Source organism: Maylandia zebra, linkage group LG3 (assembly GCF_041146795.1).
Source record: "Maylandia zebra isolate NMK-2024a linkage group LG3, Mzebra_GT3a, whole genome shotgun sequence".
NCBI classification, from domain to species: Eukaryota; Metazoa; Chordata; class Actinopteri; order Cichliformes; family Cichlidae; genus Maylandia; species Maylandia zebra.
This window is the reverse complement of record NC_135169.1, coordinates 9,478,630-9,493,915: the sequence shown is the minus strand read 5'-3', so window position 1 is coordinate 9,493,915 and position 15,286 is coordinate 9,478,630. Positions and strand designations below refer to the sequence as shown.

Sequence of the window (15,286 nt, the reverse complement as noted above, 5' to 3'; positions counted from 1 at the left end):
GAAAAGGTAGTTCTAAAACAACTTCAGGCCTTTTTAGATGCAAATGGTATTAATGACAAGTTTCAGTCTGGTTTGAAACCTCGCCCCAGCATAGAGACAGCCTTACTTAGAGTTTTTAATGATCTTCTTTTAACTGTAGATTCTGGATATTCTGTGGTCTTAGTTTTACTTGACTTGTCTGCTGCTTTTGACACGGTTAATCACAACACTCTTCTATCAAGATTGGAACATGTTGTTGGTCTCAAAGGTTTTATCTTGGTTTAAATCCTATCTCTCAGAGAGGTCGTTCTCTGTTGCTATGGGGCAACACTCCTCGGCTTCTGCCCCTATTTATTGTGGTGTGCCTCAAGGGTCCGTGCTCGGTCCTGCTCTTTTCTCTTTGTACATGTTGCCGTTGGGATTAATTTTTAGAAAACATAACATCTCCTTTCACTGTTATGCCGATGATATCCAGATTTATTTACCTTTGAAATCCGATGTGACTGCTTCTTTGCAACCTCTGTTCAACTGTTTGCATGAAGTTAAAATTTGGTTTTCACATAATTTTCTTACATTGAACGAGAATAAGACCGAAATCATAGTCTTTGGTAGTCACACTCCGCTAGACCAGTTAGTTGATGCCCTAGGCCCTCTCGCTAGCCATCTTTCGTCCACTGTAAGAAACCTCGGAGTGTTCCTGGATGGCTCTTTTAAACTCGAGAAACAGGTGTCCACTGTGGTAAAAAACAGCTTTTACCAGTTGCGTCAGATTTCCAAAGCAAAGCCGTTCCTTCCTTTAAAAGATCTTGAAAAGCTTATCCACGCATTTATTACATCCAGATTGGACTACTGTAACTCCCTCTACTCGGGCCTCCAACACTCCTCTCTTTGCCGGCTCCAGTTAATTCAAAATGCAGCTGCGCGTCTTTTAACAGGTACGAGAATTCATGAACACATAACTCCAATTTTAGCCAAATTACATTGGCTCCCTGTTAAATATCGTATAGATATTAAAATTCTTTTGTTCACTTTTAATATTTTGAATAATTTAGCGCCCAGTTATCTTTCTGATTTACTCCATTCATACAATCCCAACAGGGCACTTAGATCATCCAACCATAGGCTCCTAGCACAACCTAGGACTCGAATGAAGTCGAGAGGCGACCGGGCCTTTGCATCCGTGGCACCCAGACTCTGGAATAACCTCCCCGTTCATATTCGCACTGCCGAGTCTATCCAGTCTTTTAAATTACGTCTTAAAACTTATTTTTTTACTTTGGCTTTTGATTCTGTCTAGTTGGCTGTTTTAGCTTGTTGCGTTGTTACCTATTGTTTGTTGTCCTCTTCTATTGTTTGTTTTAACTGTCTCATGTTTTTATTGACTGTGAAGCACTATGGTCAACACTGTTGTTTTTAATATGTGCTATATAAATAAATTTTGATTTGATTTTGATTTGATACTATCTGGCTTGGTTAGCCTGTGGGATTTCGGAGACAGCTGATAGGTCCTGACAGGTCAAGCAGAATGCAACTCAGGCAGTGGCTGAAGCAAAAACTTGAGTGTGGGAAGAGTTCAGAGAGTCCAAAAACTTTCTCCTTCTGAGCCACCTGACGATTTGCCAGGATCTCTTTAAAGCAGTCCGAAAGCATTGCTGTACCTGCACTGTGTATATTGCGGACATACTTTGATGACCTTATTGAAGACCTACCACTGGCACATTTTCCATAGAGGAACGTCCCTGGACTGGCTGAGGTTTGCCCTAAATTCGTGAACGGTCTGGACGTTGTAGCCCTGTCTTGGTTGACACACATCTACGATGTTGTGTGGCGATCAGGGGGCTAGTACCTGTTGATTGGCAGACCAGTGTGGTGGTACTCGTATTCAAGAAGGGAAAACCAAAGGTTGTGCTCTGAATATGGGGGAAATCACACTCCTTGGCCTACCTGAGAAAGCTTTCTATTTGTTGAAAGAAAACTCTGCTTTTTTTCGCGTATGATGTGGTTCTGTTGGCTTTATCGGGTGATGGCCTCCCGCTTGCAATGAAGCAGTTCACAGCAGAGTGTGAAGAGGTGGGAATGACAATCAGCAACTCCAAATCTGAGCCTTGGTCATCAGACGGAAAAGGGTGGAGTGCCCACTCTGGATCAGGAATGATTTTCTGCCCCAAATCAGGGAGTTTAAGTATCTTGGGGCTTGTTCATGATTGAGGGGAGAAGGGAGCGGGAGATGGACAGATAGATTGGTGCTGCAACTGCAGTGAAACCAACACGGTACTGGTCCGTCGCCATGAAGAGAGAGCTGAGCGTAAAAGCAAAGCTCTAAATTTACTTGTCAACCTATGTCCATACCCTCATCTATGGTAACAAACTTTGGGTAGTGACCAAAAGAACGAGATCACAGATACAAGCGGTTAAATAAAATTATACACATACTGTTAGACACTGATAAACCTGTTCATGTTCTGTTTTGAGAGCCATGTAATGTCCATGTGTGCTTGCTGAAAAAGACTGTGCTGGTCTGACCCCCCTCCTCCTTTCAGGGTGGAGCCTGCTGGAGTCCAATGGATGAGGCCAGGTCTGAGGAAGTGTAAGTGTGTATTTAATGTGATTCATGAAAACAAAGAAGCACACATTCAACCATCTTCAAACTCACATCACTCATTCACATCTCTGATGTCAGGAGTCATCATCAAAGTGTCAATCAATGAACAGATGATGGATCAATAACTGCAGCTGGATTGTGTTTGTTCTCTCCATCAGATTCCTGCCAACTCACTATCGACACAAACACAGTACACAGAGAACTCAAACTGTCTGACAACAACAGGAAGGTGACACGTGTGTGGGAGGTTCAGTCATATCGTGATCATCCAGACAGATTTGATGTTTTTCCTCAACTGCTGTGTAGAAATGATATGACTGGTCGCTGTTACTGGGAGGTCGAGTGGAGAGGAAACGTTTTTATATCAGTGAGTTACAGAAGAATCAGAAGAAAGGGAAACAGTGACACTGAGTTTGGACGGAATGATCAGTCCTGGAGTCTGAGCTGCTCTGAGGATGGTCCTCATTCTGTGAGGCACAACAGCAGGCAAACATCCATCTCCTCCTCTGTCTCTAACAGAGTAGCAGTGTATGTGGACTGTCCTGCTGGCACTCTGTCCTTCTACAGTGTCTCCTCTGACACTCTGATTCACATCCACACCTTCAACACCACATTCACTGAAACTCTTTATCCTGGATTTAGGCTATTTTATGATTCCTCAGTGTCCCTGAGTTGAGTGTAAAGAGCAGTGTTGGGTAAGTTACTTTAAATTAGTAACTTAGTTACATTACTAGTTACTTCTATCAAAAGTAACTGGTTACTTCAAGTTACTCGTTACTTTCAGAGTAACTAGTTACTAGGGAAAGTAACTTTGGTTTTACTCAGAATTCTCTTGTTAATGTGTTGCTTCCGTAACTGGATACCCAGCCAGACTGCCAGTCTTCTAGCTTGCTTACTTGCCACAACTGCACTGTGCCACCTACCAATAGAAAGAAAAAAATAATGTGCACATTTCCACGAGAGAAATCCCACACCTGATTCTATCCTAGCCTGCTTTTTACATCCAACACAAAAACTGCAGTCGCGGTGCTTTCGATTGTACTCAGAACTCTGAAATTCTGCCTTCTGAATAGGAAGATGTAGGTAACACCAGACTGCAGATGAGCTGCTTACAGAGCTGAACTGGGACAAAAAAATTGTCCCGGGCATTTTGACTAGAGACCGGCCGCCATTATAGGAAAAATCATAAAGCCTTTGAATGAAAATAAACACTGTTGTGACAGTGATGTACACTGTTCTGATGGTATATATGCATCAATCTATCAATCATTTGTTACTACTTAGAAAAAGGATCCTGGTGTTATTTGTCTCTCAGAAACCGTTCAGAACTTCCCTTCAACTCATCCATGTCACCTAAAAAGTAAACCTGTTTCTCCATCACAGCTCTGATGATTCAGTAAGGACATCTCCTGGTTTCATCTTCATGTTTCCCTCTCACCACATATCCAAACCGACATCATGACCAGCAGCTTTACAGCTGTGGCTCCAGCAAACATCAGCTGATACTAGAAATTAATACTAAATAAATTCTAACAACAGCTGATCAAGCTTAAAAGTGCTGCTGTTGTTTAGCGCGACATCCGCTGGTTTCCTCTTTCTGGCGCAAAGTGGGCGATAAATAAACCAGAGAGAAAAGCCGATCAGCTGATCATTGATCAGTTTCATGATTGAAGTAGCAACAGGAGAGGGAGGGGGAGAGAATGAGAGAAGAAGAGGCAGCTGTGCAGCAAAGACAGAAAAACTCTAGCTTTGTGTCTTTTTCATTGTAGCTGAAGTCCGGGACAAACTGTTCCTTTTCACCTCAATACGAAACGCATGATATTTTCTCTGAATACGAGACTATTCTGTTTTTTACGGGACGGTTGGCAACTGTAACCTTATGAACAAAATAAAGTTCAACATCATTAACTTCATAGCACCCACCCAGCTATATAGAAACTCCATCATGCTAGCTAGCACGCAGTACGAAAAAGTCAGCATAACGAAAATAAACTCCACCTAAACTTGGTTCATATCTGACCCAGAGAGACTGCAGGTCATAACTTCTTACCTGAAGTTCAGTTCACCTGATACTCTCGGACCAGCGGCCGCTTCGGGTCTCTCCTCTTGCCTCCCTTTTCCTTCATCCACCTGCTGGCCTCCACCACTTGCTAATGTTATTGAATCTGTGGAAGCTCTGCGATAGCCACCACACAAAGTAACGAATAACGACCCTATCTAAATCCCAGTAACGAGTAACGCGTTCCTGATTTTGGCATAATAACTAGTTACCGTGCTCGTTACCACAATAATAACGTAGTTACTGGAACGCGTTACTTAATAACGCATTAGTCCCAACATTGGTAAAGAGTGTCCTCCTGTTTGAGAAACACTGTTGAACAGATAGTTCAGTCTGTACATGTCTGTCTCTTTTACTTAGAAACACGTTTTCAGATTCATTGATTCAATCAGTTGATGTTTTAAACTGTTGTAAATGATTCATTGTAAACTTCCCCCTCTTCTTCCAGGATCCACATGTTGTTTTTCTGTCTTTTTCCACTCAAAGCTTCAAAGTGAATATAAGTATGTTGTGTTTCCCTGAAGCTCAGTTCATAACCTGCTCTTCTGCATTTTCAACAAGTCTGAGCTCATTAAAATGGATACAAATGTTTGATTTCTCTTTCTTAATGGGATGTTTCCAAACTCTCCACGTGCTCTTGCTGTTTCACTCATTGTTGAAGCTCATCATTTGAAAATGAAAGCAGGTTTATATGTTTCGCAGTTACTGACTGAGATCTTCAGTGGGGGGGTCGACATGCTCCTGTACAGACCTCTCAGGATAACCAAGGTGCAGTCAAAGAGTCCAGTCTGTCCTCAGAGATGTGAACATGTGGTTTCTTTTATTATTATTATTATTAGATTTTTATTGAAGAAAAAAAAGGACTTGTTACAATAAAGTGCATTGATATCATTTAGTCGAGAAAAAAAAAGAAAAAAGAAAAAAAAACTTTTTCTTAGTCCTTTTTATTTTACATTCTGATAGCAAAAAAAATTAAACTCGGCATGACAGTGTGTTACATAATGCAGCATGTTTAACTTATTTACAAAGACTACATTAGGTACATATTATGAAGTTGAGGGTCAACCTGACATTGTACGATAGATTGGAGATTGGGGGACACAAAGCTAATCCATTTATTCCATATTTTTTTTTGTGATCAACATTTTATTGATTTAAAACGGGGTTGGGGGGGGGGGTACAGACATATACAGCACAACTGTAAACTGCAGTAGCAAAGCAAACATTAGCAAACAAGGCATAGGGACAGCAAAGAAAAGACACAAAAACACAAAGTTAAAACCAATTATTGCCTCTTCCAGGAGATAACTCTGGATGAGAAGATTTTCCAAGCGTCAACAGTCGTGGGTCGAGCTTTATTTAATTTTGCTGTGGTATGTTCAAAACCAATAACACGGATAAGACATCGTCTCCAGAATGATTCCATACAAATGTCAGGACAGAACCATTGCTTTGTAATAGTCTTCTTTGCGGATGTAAATCCAGCGAACAACATTTTGCATTGCATTTGTTTTAAGGAGATTTCAGAGGTATCATTAAGGAGACAAAGACCAGGATTGGGAACATAAAAAACTTCCAGTACCTCAGATAACACAGAGTTCACAAAGACCCAAAAATCGGATACCACAGGACAGTCCCAAAACATGTGCAAAAACGTGCCAGGTGATGAATCATTGCAGATGTGACAGTAATACGTAGCCTGTAGTTTCATCTGGAACCTCCTATAGGGCGTAATGTATGTTCTGTGTATGGTTTTGAAATGAATTAATTGATGCGCCAGGTTCTTAGAAGTCAAACTCAGATTAGACCACACTGTATCCCAGTCTATATTAACCTGTAGTTCTCCCAGTTCCCTGACCCAAATAGATTCAATGGGCAGGGACTTCATACCATGTTCAGCTAATTTGTTGTAGATTTTGGAAACAGAGGGTCTGCCAGATTTAGGCAGGATCCAGTCCAACATGGGATGAGAGGGAAGAGGAGAGTCCCAGGGGACACCGTATGCTTTTAAAGCTGATCTGAGCTGCAGATATACAAAGTAAGAAGATGCAGGAAGAGAAAAACGTGTCCTTAAGTCCTGAAATGAGCAAAGGCCTTGGGCGTTGAATAGATCATCAAAAAGGTTTATCCCGAGTGAGAACCAAGAGGGTTGAACAAATGGTCGGCTGCCACATAGTAACTTTAAATTATGCCAGAGTGGTGAGCTTTTACAAAATTTAACTGGAGCACCCAGCCGCCGTTCTATCTTCCTCCATACCTGTATAGAGTTGGCAATAATAGGTCCAAATTTGTTGTTGTTGTAGAGCGTATTGGCGGGAACATTAGCAAACAGAAGATCTTGTAGTCTATGCGGTGCTGCCTTGGCGGATTCGATCATTTTCCACGCAGTAGTAGTCTCTGGGTTGACCCACGTACTAAGCGCCCTGATTTGGAATGACCAGTAATAAAACTCTAAGTTTGGTACTGCCAGGCCACCAAACAATTTGGGCCGCTGCAATGTTGACAAACGTATCCTAGGCCTTTTGCCATTCCAAATAAATTTAGACACCGCAGAGTGTATGTCTTTAAAATAAGTTAGAGGAGGAGAGAGTGGCAACATAAAAAAAAGGAAATTAAGCCGTGGCAGTATGTTCATCTTTACTGTGTTGATTCTACCCTGAAGCGAAGTTTTTAAATTGTCCCATCTTTGAAAGTCGGATTTGATCTTATTTAGCATAGTAGTAAAATTCTCCTTGATTATCTTTGGAATACTATTATGAATTGAAATGCCCAGATAAGTAAAAGTGCTTTTGATCTGAACACAACCGGGTAAGGAAACTTTCGTAGCTTTATCGTTCAAAGGCATCAAAGCAGATTTCGACCAGTTTATTTTGTAGCCAGATAGAGAGCTGAAATGGTCAAAGTTTTTAATCAATGGATGGATGGACGTCTCATAGTTGTCCAAAAACAGAATAATATCATCCGCATATAGAGATATGATATGATTATGACCACCAATTCTTATGGGAGAAATCGTGGACTGTCTAATGGCTTGTGCTAAGGGCTCTAGAGAGAGGCAGAACAGGAGAGGAGAGAGAGGGCAACCCTGCCTCGTTCCACGCTGCAGCGTGAAAGGGGGAGAGACCAGGTCCCCTGTTAAGACACTAGCAAGAGGTGAGTGATATAGTGTTTGAATCATAGCAACAAATTTCTGCTTAAACCCAAAGTGTTTTAATACCATCCACATATAGTCCCACTCTAGCCTATCAAAGGCTTTTTCTGCATCAAGTGAAAATACTGCACATGGATTTTGATAGCTGTTAGCGGCATCTATGATGTGCAACAGCCGTCTTATGTTATCAGATGCAAGCCGCCCTCGGATAAATCCTGTCTGGTCTGCATTGACCAAAACATGGATAACTCTTTCCAGGCGCAATGCGAGAGCTTTTGCAAATACTTTAAGATCAGTTGTGAGCAGAGATATCGGTCTGAAACTAGAGCACTCAAGAGGGTCCTTTCCCTTTTTTAAGAGAAGGGTAATAAGTGCTGTTTTCTGGTCTCTATGGAAAGACCCGTTCCGGATTGCAAAATTAAATGAGCCGAGCATGAGCGAGCCTATTGTATCCCAAAGTTCTAGAAATAGTTCTGGCGGAAGGCCATCCAGTCCAGGTGATTTACCTTTGTTAAGGTCTTTCAGCGCTCTATGCAGCTCATCTAGAGTTAATGGGGCCTCTAGCTCATCCTGATCTGCTTGTGGAATATGAGGTAGATCCAGATTCTCGAGAAAGCTATTACAGATAGTATCCTTAAAATTGATATCTGATTTATACAGATTTACAAAAAATGACGAGAAAGTGGTGTTAATGGACTGGGGATTTGTCGTAATTTTACAGTTTGCAGCTGTTATAGCTGGAATATGTGCCCTTGTTTCACATTCTTTAAGCATAAGTGCCAACAAATGACTAGGACGCTCTGATTCAAAATAGTACTTCTGTCTAGTTCTATGCAAGATGAACTCTGCTTTGGACAAGGTTATTGCATCATATTCTTCTTTTAGTGAAGCTAGGAGTGTAGACTGATCGTCTGACCGGCTTAGTTTTTGCAGATTCTGTAAAGATTCCACCTGATTTTCTAGATTGGACACCTGAGCACGTTTTGTTTTTGCCAACATGGAGGAGAATGAGATGGAAAAGCCACGAATGAAACATTTTGTAGTCTCCCATAAGACTTGTGGGTCGATATCCTCATTAGCGTTGATATCCAAAAAATCCTTCAGCTGGAGCTTAAGCAGGCTGAGAAAGGTAGAGTTTGGTAATAGGGACGTATTAAAGCGCCACCTGGGGGCCCTATTCTTTAAATTGGGCAGATCGACAGAGCATAACAAAGCTGAATGATCCGATATCAAGATTGGCTGAATAGAAATAGATGTATCACCTGAAATTAAGGAAGGACTAACAAAAACGTAGTCTATCCTAGAGAATGTCTTATGTCTATTAGAAAAGAATGTATAATCCCTAACGTCGAAATTCTGCATCCGCCAAAGGTCGATGAGATTAAGATCTTTTATAAGTGTATTCAACAGAGAAGATGAGAGATTAGCTACTGCATCTGGATGAGATTTATCTAAAACGGGGTTGACGACAGCATTGAAGTCTCCACCCAACACTATGGAATAATCATTGTATTCTAATAGTGTATTGGCAATATAAGTAAAAAAGTCCCTGTCTGGCTCATTTGGACAGTATACAGATACGAATACCAGTTTATGGTTTAAGATACTGCCACTTACAAGTGCCAGCCGGCCGTTTTCATCACTCGTGCTATACCTGGTAGTAAGGTCGAATTTTCTCTTCAGCAAGATACAGACACCCTTGGTTTTATTTGGGGCAGAGGACGAAGCTAGTAGTTTGTAGTGTTTGTTTTGAAAACGTGCCACATCACCTTGTTTCAGATGTGTTTCTTGGATTAAAGCAATGTCAGCGTTTTTACGGTATAGGTACTCAAGGACACGTGTCCGCTTAATAGCGGAGTTAAGACCATTAACGTTAAGTGACAGAATAATCAATGGTAGCATCGGTACGGCAAGTGTCCAAGAATGGTCCCAATGTGAAGATAGCAAGAGAGGAACGTCAGTGTGTAGTAAAATACAAGGCCACCATACCCCTGCCAGGTACTGCAATGTTTCACTAATGCTACTGGAATTATAACTTTGCATAGAGATATGTCTGCAAGGGAGGGGACAGGGGAGGAAAAAACTATATACAAAAACTGGTGCAGACCGCACAGAGCTCCCTCCATAGGTCTGCTAAAACACAAACTTCTGATTGATTCGTAACCGGTCCTTCCACTCCAACACAAAAAACTTGAGGGTCAGACGTGCACACATAGTCAACGGAAATTAAGTGGGTAAGTATATCCCACACCCTCCCGACTGAGTGAAATTATCTTATTTAGCGAGAAGAAAAAAAAAAAAAAGAATATAAAATATGAATATTTGCAACAAAAACAAAATAAAATAATACAAATGTATCTTATATACGTACAGTAACAACAGCCAGCAAATATGTGACCATGATAAGCTCAAAGAAAAGTAAAATAAATAATTAAAAAAAAAAAAAATACATATATATAAATATATACATACATGCACATACACATACACATGCATATACATATATACACACATACACATTTACATACATACACATGCATACATACACAAAATAAGATAAGATAAAATACAATAAAATAAATAAATAAAAAAAAAGTACCCCCGGTAGGGGCGAAGCAAGTCGCTAAATTAAATGTAACCAACCTTAACCCATGAAAGTGATCCTGCCGTCAACCTAGTTGAGGCCTGCTGCAACTAAAACAGGTCAACTAACCGGCGTTCAGTCATTCATGTCCACTAAGTTGCCTTCTCCTGCATGCTGATTGCCAGCGTCGTTGGCCGCGCTGTTTAGATCGGGAGGAAAAGCGGGGGCCCCATCAACACACTGCGGCGTTGCAGGATTCAGCTTTCGCGGCAGGGAGTTAATGAAATCTTCTGCCAGTTGAGGGGATTCGAATGCCATCTTCTTACATTTCAGGTAAGCCAACAAGCCTGATGTTATTCCTGCGACCCCTGTCCTCCAGATCTGTAAGCTTTGTCGTGAGAAGGTCGAGTTGTTTCTTCAGATCGATAACCGATCGTCTGTCCTCACGCGCGGCGGCTTGCACTGAGTCCACTCGGTCTTGAGTGCGTTTAGCCATCGCAGCTACCCTCTCGATTTCCCCGCTAGCATTATTTACCACTTCATTGGTCTTTTGAAGGTCTGTGCGTAAGTCGCGCAGAGCAGGAATCAAGATAGAGTCCATAGCTTCCCTGACTGCCGAGGCAACCACTGAATCGAGGGACTTTTGTTGTTCCTGAAGTGCTAGCTTCACACCGTTAGCAATAGCCTCGTCGAGGTCTTCCTCAGTGACGGAGGAATCTTTAAACTTTTTCTTTAAGGGAGACTGAGCAATCTCCCTTTTCCGTGAGTCTCTGGTTGAAGAGGTGTCCATAGTGGGATCGGCGTTGAGATAACTAATTTATATGACAGGATAGTGATAAACAGTGACAATGTGTGCAGAGCTAAAAACTACGCTGGCATTCCTGCCGACGGGTCACGTGATCTTCCATTTATTCCATATTTTGTAGAATTAGTCTTTTCGATTTTTTAAAAAGAATGTCAATTTTTCCATTTTAAATATTTCGAAAACCACATTAAACCAATCCTCAAGTGTTGGTGGAGTTGGATTTAACCACTTTCTGGTTATTGATTTTTTGCTGGCCGCTAATAGCACTTGTAAGAGTTTTGTGTCCCCTCCCCGGACCGAGCCAGCAACCAGGCCCGAGTACAAATTTACAAAATTTATGTCAAATTTTATCTTAAAAACCTCACACAAAGTTTTATGAATTCCCAGCCAGTAATTTTTTAAGTTAGGGGAGTCCCAAAAGATATGATATTGATGTGCCTCTTCTGATCCACATCTTCTCCAGCATTCTGCTGTCCCATTTTCATATTTAATTTGATGAGGGGTTTTGAAAAATCTAATAATGTTCTTCCAACAGTGGTCTCTCCAAGATAAAGAACTTGTTGAGCACCAATGAAAATTACAAATCCTTTCCCAGTTCTCGTTTGTTATACCCATCCCTGATTCCAGTTCCCATTTAATCTTAACATTTTGAGTTCCTTGCTTGAAGGAGCACATCATATAGTTTGGAGATTGCCTTTCTCAGAGCACTATCATATGCTAATTTAACTATCTTAAAAATTTCTGACTCAACTATATTTGGGTTTGGGATATTGCAATGTTTGTTAAAATAATCCCTCATTTGAAGAAACCTGAAGAAATCTACTTGTCTTAAGCCATTTCTTATTTGTAAAGACTGGAAACTCTGTAGTGTCCCTTTATGTGTGAAGGAATGGAATGTTGTTAGTCCACTCTCTATCCAGGACTGAAATCTATTATCACTTTCATTTGGTTTAAAATCTGTGTCATAAGCACACCATCTAAATACTTTTAGTATTCGTTCACTACCACATATTTTAGTCACTTTATTCCATATTTTTAGAGTGTGGCTTATCCATGGTCCTTTATCTTCTAAATGGTCTGCCAATTTTTTATCCGCAATTGAGGCTTGTAGTTGAAATTTAGGTGTTGTATTGAATTCTATGGATTTCCACTTAGCTTTCAAATTTGGGTTACACCATTGCAGCATGGGGATGACCTAAAATGCATAATAGTAGTATTGTAAGCATGGGAGCATTGCCCCCCCCCCCCCCCTTTTGCCTTGCTTAACTGTAAAGATCTTAATTTAATTCTTGGTTTATTCCCATGCCAAATAAAGCACGAAATCCATTTGTCCCATTCCTCAAACTGTGTTTGACTTACTTCAACAGGCAAAGTTCTAAATAAATAAAGGAGTCTTGGGAGTACGTTCATTTTCACTGCTAATATCCTTGAATTTAAATTTAAGAAAGGCACCAGATTCCACCTATCTAAATCAAATTTTATGGCCTTTTTGTCTCGTTCCTGCATGGATCATTAACCTTGCAAATCGATCGTAAAGGTTGGTACAGAGTCTTCCATGTATAAATTTGCTGTTAATAATTATATAATTCTAGGAATCATCTACTTTGCTTACACTGATGTTGGCACTTTGTTGGCGTTACAGCAACAGTCAGACCCCCGAGGTATCTAAACTTAAGTAAGGAATGTGTGCACTTTTAACACCTCTGACTAGCATTTAGTGGTCAGTTTCAAATGTATTTGATTTTTGCTTGTTATTGAACAAATTCACTTCACTGCTTTTCACTATCTGACATCAATGCACATTGTTCCATTTACTGCATATTGCGCTTTATTCATGTCTCTCATTCCACCTGCATCAACATTGTAAAGTTTGTCACAAAGAGATTTATACATTTATAAATATTAATATTCTCTATTCCATTCTCCCTCCATCCATCTTCATCCGCTTTATCCGAGATCGGGTCGCGGGGGCAGCAGCCTAAGCAGAGAGGCCCAGACCTCCCTCTCCCCAGCCACCTCCTCCAGCTTATCCGGGGGAACACCAAGGCGTTCCCAGGCCAGCCGAGAGATATAATCTCTCCAGTGTGTCCTGGGTCTGCCCCGGGGCCTCCTCCCGGTGGGACATCTCTAAGGGAGAGGCCAGCCACCCTGCGGAGGAAGCTCATTTCCGCCGCTTGTATCCGCGATCTCGTTCTTTCGGTCACTACCCACAGCTCGTGGCCATAAGTGAGGGTAGGGACGTAGATCGACCAGTAAATTGAGAGCTTCGCTTTTATACTCAGCTCCCTCTTCACCACGACGGACCGGTGCAGCGTCTGCATTACTGCAACTGCAGCCCCAATCCGCCTGTCAATCTCCGGCTCCCTTCTCCCATCACTCGCGAACAAGACCCCGAGATACTTGAACTCCTCCACTTGGGGCAGCAACTCATCTCTGACCCGGAGTGGGCACTCCACCCTTTTCCGGCTGAGAACCATGGCCTCAGATTTGGAGGTGCTGATCCTCATTCCCGCTGCTTCACACTCGGCTGCGAACCGTTCCAGTGCGAGCTGGAGGCCCTCAGCCGATGAAGCCAACAGAACCACATCATCCGCAAAAAGCAGAGACGAGATTCTGAGGCCACCAAAGCGAAAGCCCTCCGCCACTTGGCTGCGCCTAGAAATCCTGTCCATAAATATTATGAACAGAACCGGTGACAAAGGGCAGCCCTGGCAGAGCCCATCACCCACCGGGAACGAGTCCGACTTATTGCCGGCAATGCAAACCAAGCTCTTACAACGGTTGTATAGGGATCGAATGGCCCGTAGCAATGGACCAGACACCCCATACTCCCGCAACACCTCCCACAGGACACCCCAAGGGACACGCTCGAATGCCTTCTCCAAGTCCACAAAACACATGTAGTAGCATGTTTCCTGTAGAAAGGCGTTTAGCGCCAACATCACCAGGTGATGGGTTGCAAGCTTGATGTCGATAACGGTTTCCTTACACAGACCTGATCCTGTAGGATCCTGCAGCAACTGTGGAGACGAGGGAGGAGGTGGCGGAGTGTGGATTAGCAACGCTGGTGGAGGTGGGGAGTCTGGCGAGTCTGAGAGGTCCCACGCTTGCATGTCTCGCTCTGGAAATGAGAACAATAAAAAGATGTTATATTTTGTTACACACACACACATGCACATTTAACCTACCATTTGGTTTATTTAGTTGCGAAAGAGTTTCCAGTTTCTAGTAGTCATGCGTTGTGACTCCCCCTAAAACACTCCCTCACCACAATCTACACGAAGTATAACTGCTCCGTTGGTATTTTTAATGGTATACACATACCTATTACTGCCTTGCTATTCTAACTTAAATTTAGACCCATCTATGGCTTTTTCGCAGCATTGCTTTTTACGATGAGGGCATCGGGTGCATACACCTGTAGATGTACCTAGAGCGGCTGTGGCTTGGATGATGTTCCGGCTGTTCGTGATGGTTGATACCGACGTCATCCTGCACTCCTTAGTTAGAGGTGTTTGTGTTGTTTAGGTCACCCTGTTGATGTTCCAAATGATGAAAGAGTCTTTATATGTATAAGGGTTAGACCAGACCACTAGGAGGTGTCATTACCCCCCCCCCCCCCCCCCCCCCCCCCCCCCGAAACCATGGGGTTGGCCATGGTTTCAGTTGACCTGTGACATGATAAGATAAGATAATGGAACTGTTTGTAATGAAAAAATGTGGAAACTATGGAACTACAGTTGGGATGTGAGAGTGCTGGGATGCTCTTGATAAAGGGAGCCTCTTTTATTGTTTTATGACTTCTTTTGCTGCCTGTTGGGGGCCTAACTGTAACCCACTCTGTCTAACTGTTGCAGAGTGTGGCTAGTTAAGAATCTTTAGTTTTTAGAAGTAACACAAGAAAAGTTTATTTCTTTTCAATAGGAAAATTGTACTTAGTAGTCAGTATAACCTTTTAATGATATAAGTTTGCATATGGTAGAATACTGCAGGTAATCATTTGTGTTTAGAAGTATATAGTTGGTGGCATATTGAAAGAATGACTCATCCTAGGAGGTCTGTAACATTCCAGGGTGTTCACCCCCACATCCTAGGAGTATGGGAGA

At 42.0% G+C, this 15,286-nt stretch overlaps 1 protein-coding gene across 2 annotated transcripts in view; it reads left to right on the top strand.

The window, feature by feature from the left end:
• The window catches only part of LOC101464036 (NACHT, LRR and PYD domains-containing protein 3-like), a 49,527-nt gene extending 44,296 nt beyond the window's left edge, over window positions 1-5,231 (top strand). For both annotated transcript variants that reach the window (XM_076879315.1, XM_076879308.1), the window contains exons 12-13: window positions 2,520-2,566; window positions 2,740-5,231. In XM_076879315.1, coding sequence (XP_076735430.1) covers window positions 2,520-2,566; window positions 2,740-3,257 — 565 coding nt within the window. In that variant the 3' untranslated portion in view covers window positions 3,258-5,231. The remainder of the gene's footprint in view (window positions 1-2,519; window positions 2,567-2,739) is intronic.
• Window positions 5,232-15,286: the final 10,055 nt, after the last annotated feature.